Below are 17,996 nucleotides of genomic sequence, written 5' to 3'. Positions count from 1 at the left end.
GTCTTCTAATCCAAACAAAATCAAGAAATATCCAAAGTGAGATCAATAACAAGCGGGAGTCAATAACCAAAGATTTGTACTTCACCAAAAAAAACACGATCAGTAATGACGGAGTAGAATTCACATGTCGCCGCTAGCGATGGCAGGGAATATATGAGGGTCACTGGAATGGTTCCCAGGTACCTTGCTAGGGTGCAGGGGTGGTACACCTGGCTATCCAACTGGCGGTTGGCGCGAGTTTCGAATTTTCTGCCGTTGACGTAAGCTATATATATAACTACCGGGTAAGTCTTGTGTTTAAAAATTAAATCCTAGGGTTATCCTATTCAGGAGACCCATTGGATGAGTTATACCCTGTGAGGATAGATAAGTGTAACTTAACACCAACTTCCTAAAAGGTTTAATAATGAGGGTCATTTGTAACTGATCTATCAGTGTATGGAAAGAAAACTCCTTTCCTTAAATAGTATGGTCTCAACAATAGACTGCGCATGGACATACAAAGTATGTTGGAAAATTTAACTACAGTATACTTTATACTATAGTTTTCTGTTTGCAGTAAGATCTATACTGCAAATACACTGGCTACTGTATAGTCATATACTGTAGTTCTACCCGGTATGTTGCCGGCAAGGCTAGCATCTGGGGCACAGTTCACGCCGGCTGAGATGGTTGTCGGCAGGTCGCCGACTGTCGGCGCACTATTCCAGCCGGCGTCTTGTCGGTCTGGGTAGTGGCTGGCAGTCTGAACCCAGCCGGCCCTTGCTGGCCAAGTCAGTTGTGCCGGCGGCTCGTTGGCTGCTGGCGCACAAGTCTAGCCAGCACCTAGCCGGCTAGGTAGTGGCCGGCAGCTGCCGGTTAGGTTAATACCCAGCGGCACTAGCAGATAGAGAGAGAGAAAGCAAGGAGTGAAGGATGATGTAAGAGCTCTGTCTTACTGCCTTCCTCCAGAATGAGGGTTCAAATGGAAGGGGAGAATGTATTGTTCAGGCTTCCATCCATCCACAACCATTGCCAGTCTCTGCCAGTCACAAGTTTGTGGATGGCAGTCCAAGAGAGGACTGAAGAACACTCTACAGTAAAGGGATCCTCTGCTGGCAGCCGACCCAGCCAGCACAGCTCTCCTGGAGCCTTGCGTCTATAAGGGAAAGATGAGCGACTAGGCCACTACAAGCAGAAGCCCGAGCCGGCCCTACAACCTGCCGGCAAGTGGTGAGATTGTAGGACGACGGCCAAAGGGTTGCGATGGCTAGGCCATCACTAAAGGACAGAGGGGGGAGGGAAAAGGGTCCTGTATGAGGTGTGGAAGGAGCCGACAGGGTTGCCGGTCCTACCACACCCTAAAGAAACTCTGTTCCAGTATCGGTGCCATCCTAGGCGGCAGGAGGATATCTATTCTCCAGCCTAGGGTCTTCCAATACAATTAAGGGGCCGGCAGCAATCTTGCCGCCACCCCTAAACAAGAGAGAAACAGAGTTCCAGTGCCAGCGCCACCCTAGGTGACAGAAGAATGTCTACTCTTCAGCCTAGGGTCTGCAAGCACAGGACTAGTCTACTAGACCACAGGGAGAATGTAGCAATAACATATAACCCCTTCAGGTGCAGTCTAGGGAGTTCTAGCCTATGCCAGCGGCGTAATCTGACAGGGGAATCACTATTCACCCTGCTGGCCAGCTGCCAGCACAAGACTATCTACTCTGAGGTTCTGACTGGAACCCAAAACCTGCCATCTGCGGCTAAGGGAAGGGACATAAAACCCTAGCCTAGTCCTGCCTGAATGACAACTCGAGGCACGACCGACTAGGGTTGTAGCCTAAGGCTACACTCAGAGGGAAGGAGGGATTACCCTTAAATCTCCACTGGAGACGAGTATTGCTTTATATGATAATTCTGGGAGATATCTATCTCCGCCTGAATTGATAAAACGATACACAAGGGTAACCGGGGAACATTTATGAAAGTATACTAAAGCCACTAGGCTAGTAGCCCAGTGGCAACGAGAATCGACTAACTAAATCACCGAAACTCTCTCGTATACTATCTTGGAAGAGGTAATTTTTTATGCAATCAATACATCTTACATGTATAAATTGCCTACATAGCTTCATTTAAATGTAATAACACTAGGAATGTCTATTATATCATGCATGAGAGTAAACTGAAACGCCTAGGCTAGGAAGCCTAGCGTAAGCAAGGTTCGGTTACCTAAATAGCCGAAACTATTACGAATACTATCGGCATAATATAAATAACTCCTAGCAATGAAGACTATATAGCTGCTTTTATACCGGGAAAGTAGTTCTGGCTAACTTAATAACTCATGCGTTACGAACGACAGCGCCCATCACGCCTCCGGTTCAGGCAACAGCTCTTCCACTAAGTTTAACTTAATTTGACTTAATTTCACTATGAGGCAAGAGCTAAAATTTATACAACGTAAAGATCAAATACTCAACTTTCCAGAGGCAGAAGAGGCTGGAGATTGCATGATAAATCCAAAATAATCCAAGGTAATGAGAGAGCAACCAGGAAAATCACTGAGCGAGATCGCTACAGATAAAGGAATAAACATGGCAGCGACGATGGCGCCACCTAGATACTCAAATAGTAACGAAGGAAAGGTACCTTAATAACGGCTCCCCTTCGTTTTTTGCCACTTTCCCCTTCGAAGCGTAAACGCTATTCAGGGTAAAGATTGCTATGTGGCGTGTCAAGAATACGTCCTCTGATATTATGCGATATCCTTAAAGGAAACTTTAAGGATATTCGTGCCAGGAGTTAGAATTCTGGAGACCTTAAGGTTAATTCTCTGGGAATATCACTGTAGACAAATATACCCTAGGAAGCTACTTAAAGGAACCTTCCATCAGAACGACATGGCCTGAGCCCAAAAAACAACTTCATTAAAAATGCAAAAATAAATTTCACCCACTTCATCAAAACATACAAGTCATTCTGACTTACTTTTGTCTTCATTGGAGGCAACTGGAAATCAACAGACAAGAGTCGAAAGTGGAGAGGTGTGCGATCTGTCCTGCGATTCATGGCAAAAGCTTCCCAAACAGCCTTGTGTGTTGCCTTGCTTTGTATATCAAGACCTTGCAAAATTATCATAAAATGAATAACAAGTACGTCTGTCAGTAATTTACTCAAAATAGGTTATACATGCATTAAAAAAGACAGCACTACTGGTTTACTTTACAACATAAAACAAATATGAATTCAATGAAATCATTTGAAACTAATAAAGTCCTTTGAGGTGTCACTATCAAAAAATTATCTCATCTATAAAAAGATCTTAAATGATTGTTACCCAAGTTTAAAGAATTTTGAACTATGTAATACATACCCATCATTCCTATTAAAGCATGTGGATGTGCAGTGACTTCCGGAGGAAGTCCATAAGGGTCAAACTCCTCCACCATCTTTTAACTGTCTGTATTTCACTTTACTACAAGAGCTGATTAAAAAAAAAGAAAAGTATCATCAGATAATATATAATGCCTGCTCCCTAATAAATGATAAATTATCACCTAATAAAGGCTTTTGAAATACTTCTGATTTCAGTAGTAGGTGTGCAGCAAACAGACACTGTGAATAATCTGTATATTATATATTGTAATGTAGTATAAGCAGTACACATCATAAAAAAAATATCAATAACAAGGAAAATTAACCTAAGAACAAGCTGGACAGGCCTAAATGAATCACAAAACAAAATTAAAATATTTCACACCAAAATGACAAATTCGGAGATAATTTGTATTTTTCCTAACCATACAAACCTTAGCTTTTTACATTGGGTTTACCTTTCGGCGTAGCTGAAATTGACGAGCCAATAGATTTTAACGAGGGTTAACTACCTCCGCTCTAGTTAGCGGGGGTAGGGGAAGGGGTAGCTTGCTACCCCTACCCCCCCACACACCGGTGATTTGCTTCACTTCACTTAGAGGTAGGACTTGACTTGGGGGACAGGGCTGGCGGGCAAATATGTGTAAATAGCTAAGGTTTGTATGGTTAGGAAAAATACAAATTATCTCCGAATTTGTCATTTGTTCTGTAACCGAAATACAAACCACCCTATTTACATTGGGTGACTTACCCCTTAGGAAGGGTGGAAAGTCCCCAGCCTTACTGACTTTGGCTTTACCCGGGGACTCCGACTCCAAGTGAGTAGCACTCGAGAAAAGGAGTCCCTGCACCTCACAAGTTCCTTGCTTCGCAAGGAACGTGTGGCCTACATAAGTTGTGTGTGGAGGAAAGAGCGTGACTCGTCCTATGAAGTTGACCTTGAGACCTTTAGATAGGAATCCAGGATAGGACATTCCCAATACCACCTCGTCAGGGTATAGTGGACGCGACAGTATTAAGCTTAATACTAGGAAAACAAGGAAGCATGGTTTACCTGCAGAGGTTGAGGTCAGCTATGCGGAGACCAGGATGCTGCTTCCCCAAGAGAGGGGAGGATAAAGAAAGAAGTAAGGGTCAGACATACTCTTTCATTCACGCAGACTAAAACCGGGTAACAACGCCCTCAACCTACTGCTACTTGTCCATAAAGGAGCCTGAGGTTAGACCAGCTGTTGTGCAGCCACCACAGGGCCGATAGAAAAAGTACCGAGGCTCCTGTGGGTCACGTCCTGCAGGTAGTGGGCTGTGAAGGTCGTCTGACGCTTCCAGACCCCAGCTTGAAGTACATGCGTCACAGAGAAGTTTCTCTTGAAGGCCAGGGACGTAGCGATGCCCCTGACGTCGTGTGCCCTAGGGCGACGTGACGGAGGAGGGTCCGGATTCAAGGCGTGATGGATATCCCTTCGAATCCAAGCCGAGATGGTGTTCTTGGTAACCCTCCTCTTCGTCCTGCCTGTGCTAACAAACAATGCTTGCACTTGAGGACAAACTGCAGCTGTTCTCTTCAAGTAACACCTCAGACTCCTCACTGAACATAGTAGCAGCTGGTCTGGGTCGCTTGTTACAGAACGGAGACTCGCGACCCTGAAAGAGTCGAACCGTGGGTCCGGCACTCCAGGGTTCTGAGTCTTGGCAACAAACTCAGGGACGAACCTGAACGTTACCTTCCCCCATCCCCTTGAATGGGCGACGTTGTACGAGAGACCATGAAGTTCACTGACTCGCTTGGCAGAGGCCAAAGCGAGCAGGAAAGCCGTCTTCCAAGACAGGTGGCGATCAGAGGCCTGGCGTAATGGTTCGAAGGGAGGTCTCTTAAGAGCCCTGAGGACCCGAACCACGTTCCAAGGAGGAGGTCTCACTTCCGACTGAGGGCAGATAAGCTCATAGCTACGTATGAGAAAAGAGAGTTCCAGCGAGGAAGAAATGTCCACTCCTTTCAGCCTAAAAGCCAAGCTTAAGGCTGAGCGATAGCCTGTCACCGCTGAGACCGAAAGGTACCTTTCCTCCCGCAAATAAACGAAAAACTCCGCTATTGCTGGAATAGTGGCATCGAGTGGAGAGATACCCCTCCCACGACACCAACCACAGAAGACTCTCTACTTCGCCTGGTAGACTCCCTCTGAGGACTTTCGCAGGTGCCGAGACGTTCTCTCTGCAACCTGTTGCGAAAAGCCTCTCTCCGTGAGGAGACGCTGGACAGTCTCCAGGCGTGAAGCCGAAGAGATGCTACGGCTCTGTTGAAGATATTGCAATGTGGTTGTCTGAGTAGCTTGTGTCGTGGGGGAAGTTCTCTCAGGAGCTCCGTCAGGAGCTGTAGAAGGTCCGGGAACCATTCCGCGTGATGCCACAGCGGACCTATCAGAGTCATCGACAAGTTGACCGATAGTCTGGTCCTGTTGAGCACCCTTCTCATCAGACAGAACGGTAGGAAGGCGTACACGTCGATGTTGTCCCACCGTTGTTGGAAAGCATCTTGCCAGAGTGCCTTGGGGTCCGGGACTGGGGAGCAGTACAGGGGCAGTTTGAAATTCAAAGCTGTCGCGAACAGATCCACAGTCGGAGAACCCCACAAAGTCAGGACTTTGTTGGCTATCTGAGGATCCAAAGACCACTCGGTACTCACTATCTGCAAAGCCCTGCTCAGACTGTCGGCGAGCACATTCCTCTTGCCAGGAATGAAGCGAGCTGATAGTGTTATCAAGTGGACTGCAAGATGGGATAGCTGCTGTGAAAAAGTACCTCCCTGCTTGTTGATATAAGCCATTACCGTGGTGTTGTCGCTCATCACCACCACAGAGTGACCCGCCAGGGTCCGTTGGAACTGTTGAAGAGCCAGGAAAACGGCCTTCATTTCTAGCAGGTTAATGTGCAGGTACTTTTCTGATTCTGACCAAAGGCCTGAGGTCCTCTGGTTCAGAATGTGCGCCCCCCCACCCTTCTTTTGACGCGTCCGAAAACAGTGTCAATTCCGGGGGGAAGACGAGAAGATCCACTCCCTTTCGCAGGTTCTCGTCGACCAGCCACCACCGCAGGTGCGCCTGTTCCGAAGATCCTATCGGGACCAGGAAGTCCGGGGAATCGGATCCTTGATTCCACCGGGACTTGAGCCGCCACTGCAGGGATCTCATCCTGAGACGGCCGTTTGGAACCAGACGGGCCAGGGAGGACAGGTGACCTAAGAGACGCAACTACGATTGGGCAGGAAGCTCTTCTCGCCTGAGGAAGGGTTCCGACACCCTCCTCAGCCTTGCTATCCTGTCGTCTGATGGAAAGGCTTTGTGTAGATTGGTGTCTAACAACATGCCTAGATAAACCAGTCGTTGGGACGGCTGCAGAGAGGACTTCTCGAGATTTACCACGATCCACAGATCCTGGCAAAGGCCCAGAAGCCTGTCTCGGTGTCGAAGAGTCTGCTAGGATCAGCCAGTCGTCCAGATAACGGAGGAGACGGATGCCGTTCCTGTGCGCCCACGACGAAATCAGGGTAAACACTCTGGTGAACACCTGAGGTGCTGTGGAGAGACCGAAGCACAGCACCTTGAACTGGTAGGTCTTGCTGTCTAGGCTGAATCTCAAGTACTTCCTGGAAGACGGATGGATTGGGATCTGGAAGTACGCGTCCTTTAGATCCAGTGTGCACATGAAGTCTTGTGGTCTCACCGCAAGTCTGACCGTGTCCGCTGTCTCCATGCTGAACGGAGTTTGCTTGACAAACTTGTTCAGAGCTGAGAGGTCGATAACGGGTCTTCAGCCTCCAGACGCCTTCTTTACACGAAAGAGTTGACTGAAGAAGCCTGGGGAGCCGTCGACGACCTCCTGAAGAGCATCCTTCTTGAGCATGGTCTCGACTTCTGCCTGAAGGGCTAGCCCCTTTACCGATCCCATGGCATAGGAGCTCAACGACACTGGATTCGCTGTCAGGGGAGGTTGAGATGTCGTGAATGGGACGCGATACCCTTGGCCGATCACGGAGACCGTCCAAGCATCGGCCCCACGTTGCTGCCACCTGTGCACGCAACTTTGAAGGCATTCCCCCACAGGTGGACACGCGGGGGGACTGCCACTCCTAGCGCTTGCGGCCGCGGCCGCGGCCGCTCCCTCTAGGAGTCTTGCCTCCCCTGGAGGACTTACCGCCCTCTTGTCCTTGGCAGGAAAGGGCTGGGGCTTAGACAACACTTTCTTAGATGCCGGCGCCTGCTTCGGTGTCTTGCGAGGCTGCTGCTGATGTTGCTGCGGAGCTGGAGGCTTGTAGGGCCGAGATGCAAGGGCCCTTTGGAGGAGGGAGTCCTGACTCGACTTCCTCCACCTTTCAGCTGTACGTTTCATGTCCTGAGGCTCAAACAAATTCCCCCCGAGGAGGGAGGCGTGTCTGAGCCTGTTGACGTCCACGGCGGGGACCTTCGGATGGATCTTCTCGGTCACCGCATCACGACACTTGAGCACCGAGTTGGCCCACAGGTTGGTAACCTGATGCGCCAGGAACTCGATGGAGCGAGTGCCCGAGAGGAGGAAGGTCTCCAGGGCCTTCCTATTACTCTCCTTAGACAGATCCTCAGAGCGCAATAGGATGCCCAGAGAACCTAGCCAGACATCCAGCCACGAAGTGGCCTGCATGGCGCACTTCGCGACCTTCTCATGGCTTAGAATCTCCGACGCCGAGAACGTCACCTGCCGGGCGGAGAGCTTCTCAAGAGGAACTCCCCTAGTAAGCTCTTCTACCGAATGGTGGAGGGGAAGAGCGAGGCTAGACTCCCCCATGATCTCAAAATACCTCCTCTGCTGGAGACGAAGAGGTGGGAGGAGTTTGTTCCCGGCAGAGGAACGACTGGTGGTAGCAAGTACTGCGAGCTGAGCAATAGCCCTGGCTCTGGCACTCTTCAGCCCCTGGGACCAGGGCAAGAGCCGCGCTGGCCTTTGGGGGCTTCTGAGTCCCATAAACCTGATCCAGTACCGTGTCCTTGCCTTCACGGGGGGCGATCACAGGGTCCATGAACCCGTTGAGCTGTCTCCTCAGGCCCAGGACCTGCCAGAAGGCATGCTCAGACTCTTGCTGCTCTCCTCCCTGCGGACTGGCAGCTAAGTCTCCTGTCCCCGGAAGTTCTTCCTGGGGAGACACGTGGACGTTCTCCCGGGGTCTAGCTGGTTCCTGACGAATACGTGCAGAAGACTTCGGCAACGTCTTGGAGTCCTTGGGTTCCCTCCTGGGCGGGATACAAGACTCCAGCAAAGTGGTCTGGTAGGCACCTTCCGCGCGAGACGATTCTCCTCCACGAGGAGGTGACTCCCCCCTTGATGCCGAGGGGGAGACCGCCGCCTCACTGGACTCTCCCGAGGACGGAAAAGCCTCGTCTACGGGAGAAGGAGAAAACGACTGCGAAGGGGACGGGGCCTTCCTGACGGACCTCTTAGGAACCAACTTCTCCCTGGGAGAAGTCACCACGAAGTCCACTCCTCTCCTTCTCTTCAGCGGGGGCGAGGCCGTCGCTGGCTTGTGTCCTAGATCGGCGAGTGCCGGCTTCATAGCCTTCACTAATGCCTGCATCAAAGGACCCAACCAGGACTGCCGAGACACGGACACAGAGTCCGAAATTCCCGCTGGAGGGAAGGGGATCGGGCGATCCTTCGGAGTGGACACCACTGGACCTGCCTGCAAAAAAGAAGGGGAAGAAAGTTGCCTTGACCTCTCCGAAGGTCCTTCCTTGTCCTGCAAAAGAGACCTGCGCTTAGGTGGAGGCGATCCCGACTGCGACCTGGCGACACGCTGCTGCCGCGAGCTGCGGAACCCGAGGCTAACGGGGGTCGTGCTGACGCTCACGCGAGGGTGACACGAAAGTCGCGCGCGAGGGGCTGTTGGAGCCCGGGCGAGCAATCGCGCGGAGACAAACGAGCACGGGAGCAATCGCGAGCGGGCGAACGGGCGCGTGGGGGCGTAGGCGAGCGAGCGCGTGGGCGAGCTGGCGAGTGAGCGCGTTGGCGAGTGAACGCGTTGGCGCGTTGGCGAGTTGGCGAGTGAACGCGTTGGCGCGTGGGCAAACGAGAGCACTCAGGAGACCACTGAGGGCCAGGGGACCGATAATGTCCTGGAGACCTGTGACGCGTGGGCGAGCGATGGCGAGTCGGCGATCGATGGCGCGCAGGCGAGCGATGGCGCGTTGGCGAGCGATAGCGCGTAGAACGCGCAGGCAAGCTGATCGCAGGAGACCTATGTTTCTCCGGATCTGCTGGGCCCTGACGCGTAGGAGAGCGCTTGCGCGCAGGCGATGAATCACGCGGAGGATCTGGAGATCGCCGGCGCTCAGGGGAACGCTGACGCGCTGGAGATCGTTGACGCGCAGGAGATCGCTGACGAGAATGAGAACGTTGACGCGTCGGACATCGCTGTCGCGCTAGAGAACGCTGGCGAGCAGGGAGACGGCGCGTAGAAGGCTGCGCAGGAACTGTCGGCGCGACGCGCAAAGGCGAACGCTCGCGAGTGGGCTCAGGAGGAGGAGGCGCTTGGGCATGCAGGAACTCTAGATGTACGCGCAGGAGAAACCTGACGAGCAGGATCACGAGGGCGAGGAGAAGTTGAGTCCTTGCCCAAGTCTGAACCGGAGTTCTAGGGCGCGTGGGCGAGCGTGGGCGCACAGGGCGCGTGTCAGGAACTGGAAGCGCAGGTGCGCGTTGACGAGCAGGAGATCTAGTGCGCTCAGGAGACCGTTGGCGCGCTGGGCGTGCAGCAGGAACAGGAGGATGTTCGTTATCCTTAGGAGAGCGCTGGCGAGCAGTAGGGCGTTGATCATCAGAAGAGCGCTGGCAAGCAGGAGAGCGCTGGCAATCAGGAGAGCGCTGACGAGCAGGAGAGCGCTGACGAACAGGAGAGCGTTGGTGTGCAACTACGCGTGAACGCGCAGAAGGGCGCAGGGGAACTCTGACGCGCAAGGGAAGTGCCCATACCGTGAGCGACATCCCTTTGCCCCGAAGGGACCGGTGCCCGTCGGCTGACGAGATCAGGCTGCTGGCCGTCTGCACAGGAAGTAGAAGGTCTGGAAGGCATAGGAGAACGTGAACGATTCCCGGAGAGGTCTAAGGACGCGGCTGCTACAGACTGCTTCTGGTGAGGAGAGTCCCCATCGGAGGACGGAGGAGGAGAAGACTCGAAAAGGCACCTCTTGACACCCTTGCGGCGAAGCGGGCAATGAGCCTTACGGAGAAGGCGGCCACGAGGGAGGTCGTCAGGATCATCAGTCCTCCGAAGAGGAGTCTCAGTCAGAGCGCTCTCCCGAGGGGGAGACTTAGCCGCAGGAGAGCCCGTAGGACCCCCTTCCCCCTCCGAAGGATGTACAGAAGGGGGAGGAGAGCCTTCAGCAACGTCATCACCATCAGGCGCCGCAGAGGTTTGACCAGACTCGTCAGAAGCCTCTGCCACCACGACGTCGACGATAGACAGAGGATCTACCTCTGCTATCACCGGCGACTGCTTGACAGCGGCCCCCAACTGAATAAGGTCAAACAGGGCTTCCTTGGAGGGCAGGCCCTTAAGCCCCAAGGAACCCCAAAGCTGAAAAAGATCATCATTATACATGGAGTTAACATTATCAAAATCCTCCCCCGGAGGAGGAGGGGGAACCGCCCCGCTATGGGAGGCGACGCCCTCTCCCGCACCCCGAGGTCGGGAAACAGAACTAGGGCCTGCGCTCCCACTGCGGCCTCTCACTAGGAGCCGGACGAGGGGGAGCTTCGGAGGAGGTTTGGGCGGCGGAAGAAGAGTCCCTAGAGCCTTCCTCCTTCAAGGCAACCCTCGAAGGAGAACGGTCTCTCTTGGACTTCTTCTTACGCCGGCGGGCAAACCTCTCCTACACTCACTACATGTATTTTCACTATCACACCGTCGGCCTCGACACTGCGGGCAAAGGGTGTGAGGATCAGTATCCACTGCAGACATGAAGGTACCGCAAGGGCGGCCGGCAATCCCAGGGCACTTGCGCATGATGAACAGCAAAGGGCGGGGCCAACTTCAAACACACAAAGTCTGAGGAAAAGCAAAAAAAGATTAAGGCTGTCAAAAAACGGGGACGATAGACAGAGACGTTTGTACATCGTCCGAGCCAAAAGTGAAGTGAAGCAAATCACCGGTGTGTGTGTGTGTGGGGGGGGAAGGGGTAGAAAGCTACCCCTTCCCCTATCCCCGCTAACTAGCGCGGGGGTAGTTAACCCTCGTTAAAATCTATTGGCTCGTCAATTTCAGCTACGCCGAAAGGTAAACCCAATGTAAATAGCGTGGTTTGTATTTCAGTTACGGAACAAATTACTTTTTAATGAGGTGTCAACAACCGGTTACCAGTGGTAGCGGGGAGAAGTACTACTCCCCCCCCCCCCTTACTCATACCTTCTTGACTTTGATTGCAGCCGCAACTTTCTCTGGGGGTAGGTGATGCCGGGTAAAATATGACTTATGAGCTTCACATACAATTAAGAAATATACAAACAACTTTTGAATTTGTCATTTGTTCTGACGCAAATACAAACCCTTTGTTCTTTACCATGGAGACTAGCCTTTTAGGTGAAGCAAAAATTCAAGAGTTTTTGCTCCATATCGAACATACTGTATTCTTTATACTGCTTTCGGACATCAGGTTCTGACAAGTTTTCAGAGGGTATAATAAGAAACTGCTCCTGACCAATGGTTTAGCCAGGAGCAGGCCTGGAAAGCTGACATAGCCATAGCTTCTAGATTCCACAACTCAGGGGAAGAGAAAACAGCAGTTTAATGGTTAAGCTGCTCACTGGAGGTACCCAGTGTCAGGGCAGCCATATCTGAGTCATTAGGCAGGGGGCTGGGATGTGCAACCGAAGAAGCAAACCTTATACTGGAGAGAAAGAGCAGGATGAGGTAGTTTTGATCACATACTCGACTTAAGAGAGCTTTCTGAATTGAAATTTGTTTGTTCAACAAAACTAAGGTATCTCTTAATTGGTTAGATAGAGGAATGTCAAACTTATGATAGGCACTGTCTCGTTTTTTCCCATTAGATGGAAGCCAAGGTTTAATGTTAGGACACTGAATACTGTATTCCTTACCATACCTCGAAGGTTTTGATCTGTGAATTACTGATGAGCGGTTGCCATTTGCCAAGGGAGATAATGGAGGAAAAAACATAGGTCTGGAATTAGGTATATGTGTAACGGCGGATGTGCTTTCAGTAGGTGGAATGTGGAATGTTCAGTTGGCATACCAATCAAAGAGCATGTAATGGTGGTAGGGGGCGCGCACTAGGATGCATGGCGCAGTAATGTGGATTCATTGATGGACGGTTATTCGAAGCTTTATGAGAAAGTATACACGGGTTCTTTGCGGAAGAAGTTCTTGAAGGCGAATAATAAGAATCCTCCAACACCATAGAAGGTGCATGAGCGACACGTCTAACATTTGTAGAATGATGAGAAGTATGGGGAAACTTCAGGAACCAGCAAGAAATCTCCCTAGTTCTCCAGAAATTAAATAAATAGCTGCTCGTACGAGATTAAGAAGCTCTCGAGATGGAATACGAGTAACATTATCAAATTCCAAAGATATCAAAGGCACCTCTACTGAAGCATTATCCTCAGTTTGTTTTAGGTCAGATGCTAAAAGGGTTGTGATCACTATCGGCATTCTTGGTCTTGCTAAGGATGGCAGGGGACACATCATCTATAAACTCATATGCAAAGAATTGGTCATCATCCTTTGTTATCGGCTTCTCTGGGAACTACGATAACAAAGGATCAGACAGGATAATTTCAGGGCTGAAAAAAGAATGCTTCAGCTTCTTTCCTCTGTACAGCAAGGAATGATCCCATTCAGCTTCCTATTTCCTGCGACTGTTATACTTCTCCCATCGGGAGGACGACCATTCACGGCAAATATCACAAGGAGAGTAAATTTCACATCTCTTTAATCTACACAGAGCACACAAGAGATGGGGATCAATTTCCACAGGGCTCATGAAGAGCGACCTTCAAGACTGTTGCAGGTTTGCAGAGAGAAAAGAGAAGAGAAAAAGATTTACACAGAGAACAGTTCATCAGCGCAACCAAGAGCAGAGTGAGAGCGAATACGCTACTATCATCACGCCGCCAGAGCTAGTGGGTCCATGATGCCACCATACAGTGTTGAAAGACCCACGATAATTTTCCAATCTGGTCATAACAAAAGGTGCACCAGAGCTTACCCCCAATAAATCAATAGGATTTGTATCCGCATAGAAATGCTGGTTTTGCACTATGGTTCAGGGGCACTCTATCTGTATCACAATGAAGATCAATACTGTTTGATACACACATAAATACATAGGAAAACCACATATAAACTCCTAAATGCATTCCTGACTGACGCATAAACTTTCTGTCCTAAATTTCCTATTAGGTCTTTCATAATTGTTAAACAGTACATAAGGGGATTGGGAAACAAAATTGAGTATACTGTATTACTACATATCTTTAACCTTAAACTGCTATTAGTAGACACGGAATCTTTTCTTTAACTGAACCCAATCTAATATCAATTGTCCTTATTCATCTATAGAGCTGTGCGTCACCTAATATCAACTCGATCTAAACTAGGATAATACTGTATGTTATATCCATACTAGTTGCACATCAACGTACATTAGACTGGTGTATGTGATTTGGATGACACTACACAAAAGGTACTCAAGCTGAGAAGGAGAAAAACCACAGAATAGTTACTCAAGCTGTGGGAGAAAAATGATAATTTGTATTTTTCCTAACCATACAAACCTTAGCTATTTACATTGGGTTTACCTTTTAGCGCAGCTGAAATGACGAGCCAATAGTTTTAACGAGGGTTAATTACCCCCGCGCTAGTTAGCAGGGGGTAGGGGAAGGGTAGCTTGCTACCCCCCCCCCCCCACACACACACACCGGTGATTTGCTTCACTTCACTTAGAGGTAGGACTTGACTTGGGGGACAGGGATGGCGGGCACATATGTGTAAATAGCTAAGGTTTGTATGGTTAGGAAAAAACCAAATTATCTTCGAATTTGTCATTTGTTCCGTAACCGAAATACAAACCACGCTATTTACATTGGGTGACTTACCCCTTAGGAAGGGTGGAAAGTCCCCAGCCTTACTGACTTCGGCTTGCCCGGGGGCTCGATCCCTCAGTGAGCAGCACTAGAGAGAGGGAGCCCCTGTACCTCACAAGTTCCTAGCATCGCTAGAAACGAGTGGCCTACATAAGCAGTATGTGGAGGAGAGTGTGACTCGTCCTATGAAGTTGACCTTGAGACCTTCAGATAGGAATTCTAGGATAGGACATTCCCAATACCACCTCGTCAGGGTATGGGAGACGCAACAGTATTAAGCTTAATACTAGGAGCACAAAGAAGCATGGGCTACCTGCAGAGGTCGAGGTCAGCTATGCGAGGACCAGGATGCTGCTTCCCCAAGAGAGGGGAGAATGAAGAAAGAAGTAAGGGTCAGACATACTCTTTCATTCACGCAGACTAAGACCGGGTAACAATGCCCTCAACCTACTGCTACTTGTCCAAAAAGGAGCCTGAGGTTAGACCAGCTGTTGTGCAGCCACCACAGGGCCGATAGAAAACGTATCGAGGCTCCTGTGGGTCACGTCTTGCAGGTAGTGGGCTGTGAAGGTCGTTTGATGCTTCCAGACCCCAGCTTGAAGTACCTGCGTCACAGAGAAGTTTCTCTTGAAGACCAGGGATGTAGCAATACCCCTGACATCGTGGGCCCGAGGGCAACGTGACGAAGGAGGGTCAGGATTCAGGGCATGGTGGATAACCCTTCGAATCCAAGCTGAGATGGTGTTCCTGGTGACCCTCCTCTTAGTCCTGCCTGTGCTCACAAACAAAGCTCGCACTTGAGGACGGACTGCAGCCGTTCTCTTCAATTAGTGCCTCAGACACCTCACTGGACATAGTAGCAACTGGTCTGGGTCGCTTGTTACAGAACGGAGACTCGCGATCCTGAAAGAGTCGAACCGAGGATCCGGAACTCCAGGATTCTGAGTCTTAGCAACAAACTCAGGGACGAACCTGAACGTTACCTCCCCCCATCCCCTTGAATGGGCGATGTCGTACGAGAGACCATGAAGTTCACTAACCCGCTTGGCCGAAGCCAAAGCGAGTAGGAAAGCCGTCTTCCAAGACAGGTGGCGATCAGAGGCCTGGCGTAATGGCTCGAAGGGAGGTCTCTTAAGAGACCTGAGGACTCGAACCACGTTCCAAAGAGGAGGTCTCACTTCCGACTGGGGGCAGGTAAGCTCATAGCTACGTATGAGTAAAGAGAGTTCTAGTGATGAAGAAATATCCACGCCCTTCAGTCTGAAGGCCAAGCTTAAGGCTGAGCGATAGCCTTTCACTGCCGAGACAGAAAGGCGCATTTCTTCCCGCAGATAAACGAGGAAGTCCGCTATTACTGGAATAGTGGCATCGAGTGGAGAGATACCCCTTCCACGACACCAACCACAAAAGACTCTCCACTTAGCTTGGTAGACTCCCTCAGAGGACCTTCGCAGGTGCCGAGACATTCTCTCCGCAACCTGTTGCGAAAAGCCTCTCTCCGCGAGGAGACGCTGGATAGTCTCCAGGCGTGAAGCCGAAGCGAGGCTACGGCCCTGTGAGGGACGCCAGAGTGGGGTTGTCTGAGAAGCTCGTGTCGTGGAGGAAGCTCCCTCGGGAGCTCCGTCAGGAGCTGCAGAAGGTCCGGAAACCATTCCGCGTGATGCCATAGCGGAGCTATCAGAGTCATCGAACAGTTGACCGATAGTCTGGTCCTGCTGAGCACCCTTCACATCAGACAGAAAGGTGGGAAGGCGTACACGTCGATGTTGTCCCACCGTTGCTGGAAAGCATCTTGCCAGAGTGCCTTGGGGTCCGGGACTGGGGAGCAGTACAGGGGCAGCTTGAAGTTCAAAGCTGTCGCGAACAAGTCCACAGTCGGCAAGCACATTCCTCTTGCCAGGAATGAAGCGAGCTGATAGTGTTATCGAGTGGGTTTCGGTCCACCTCAGAGTCTCTACTGCAAGATGGGATAGCTGCTGCGAAAAAGTGCCTCCCTGCTTGTTGATATAAGCCACTACCGTGGTGTTGTCGCTCATCACCACCACGGAGTGACCCGCCAGGGACCGTTGGAACTGCTGAAGAGCCAGAAAGACGGCCTTCAATTCTAGCAGGTTGATGTGTAGGCACTTTTCTGATTCTGACCAAAGGCCTGAGGCCCTCTGGTTCAGAACGTGCGGCCCCCACCCTTCTTTTGACGCGTCCGAAAACAGAGTCAATTCCGGGGGGAGGACGAGAAGACTCACTCCCTTCCGCAGGTTCTCGTCGACCAGCCACCACCGCAAGTTCGTCTGTTCCAGAGACCCCATTGGGATCAGAATGTCCGGGGAATCGGATCCTTGATTCCACCGGGACTTGAGCCGCCATTGAAGGGATCTCATCCTGAGGCGGCTGTTTGGAACCAGACGAGCCAGGGAGGATAGGTGACCTAAGAGACGCAACTACGATTGGGCGGGGAGTTCTTCTCGCCTGAGGAAGGGTTCCGCCACCCTCCTCAGTCTTGCTATCCGGTCGTCTGATGAAAAGGCTTTGTGGAGATTGGTGTCTATTAGCATGCCTAGATAAACCAGTCGTTGGGACGGCTGCAGAGAGGACTTCTCGAGGTTTACCACGATCCACAGATCCTGGGAAAGATCCAGAAGCCTGTCTTGGTGCCGAAGAAGGGTCGAATCCGAGTCTGCTAGGATCAGCCAATCGTCCAGATAACGAAGGAGACAAATGCCGTTCCTGTGCGCCCAAGATGAAATTAGGGTGAACACTCTGGTGAACACCTGAGGAGCTGTGGAGAGACCGAAACACAGCACCTTGAACTGGTAGATCTTGTCGTCTAGGCAAAATCTCAGGTACTTCCTGGAAGACGGATGGATTGGGATCTGGAAGTACGCGTCCTTTAGATCCAGTGTGCACATGAAGTCTTGTGGTCTCACCGCAAGTCTGACCGTGTCTGCTGTCTCCATGCTGAACCGGGTTTGCTTAACAAACCCGTTCAGAGCTGAGAGGTCGATGACGGGTCTCCAGCCTCCATTAGCCTTCTTTACAAGAAAGAGTCGACTGAAGAAGCCTGGGGAGCCGTCGACGACCTCCTGGAGAGCACCCTTCTCGAGCATGGTCTCGACTTCTGCCTGAAGGGCAAGCCCCTTTGCCAATCCCGTGGCATAGGAGCTCAACGACACTGGATTCGCTGTCAGGGGAGGTTGAGATGTTGTGAACGGGATGCGAAAGCCTTGGCCGATCACAGACCGTCCAAGCATCGGCCCCGTGTTGCTGCCACCTGCGGACGCAACGCTGAAGGCATCCCCCCACAGGTGGACACGCAGGGGGACTGCCACCCCTAGGGCTTACGGCCGCGGCCGCCACCCCTAGGAGTCTTGCCTCCCCTGGAGGACTTACCACCCCTCTTGACCTTGGCTGGAAAGGGCTGGGGCTTAGACACCACCTTCTTAACTGCCGGTGCCTGCTTTGGAGCCTTACGAGGCTGTTGCTGCTGTTGTGGCGGGGCTGGAGGCTTATAGGGCCGAGTT

General features: G+C 51.2%; 1 protein-coding gene across 2 annotated transcripts in view; it reads right to left on the bottom strand.

The window, feature by feature from the left end:
• Positions 1–17,996, bottom strand: part of gry (trafficking protein particle complex subunit 11 gry) — a 286,176-nt gene that overhangs the window by 228,703 nt on the left and 39,477 nt on the right. For both annotated transcript variants that reach the window (XM_068344871.1, XM_068344872.1), the window contains exons 2-3: positions 3,350–3,460; positions 2,965–3,098 (exon numbers count right to left, since the gene is read on the bottom strand). In XM_068344871.1, the coding sequence (XP_068200972.1) occupies positions 2,965–3,098; positions 3,350–3,425 (210 nt within the window). In that variant the 5' untranslated portion in view covers positions 3,426–3,460. The remainder of the gene's footprint in view (positions 1–2,964; positions 3,099–3,349; positions 3,461–17,996) is intronic.

Source organism: Palaemon carinicauda, chromosome 21, assembly GCF_036898095.1.
Source record: "Palaemon carinicauda isolate YSFRI2023 chromosome 21, ASM3689809v2, whole genome shotgun sequence".
Lineage (NCBI taxonomy): Eukaryota > Metazoa > Arthropoda > Malacostraca > Decapoda > Palaemonidae > Palaemon > Palaemon carinicauda.
This window is presented reverse-complemented; position numbering and strand designations above follow the sequence as displayed.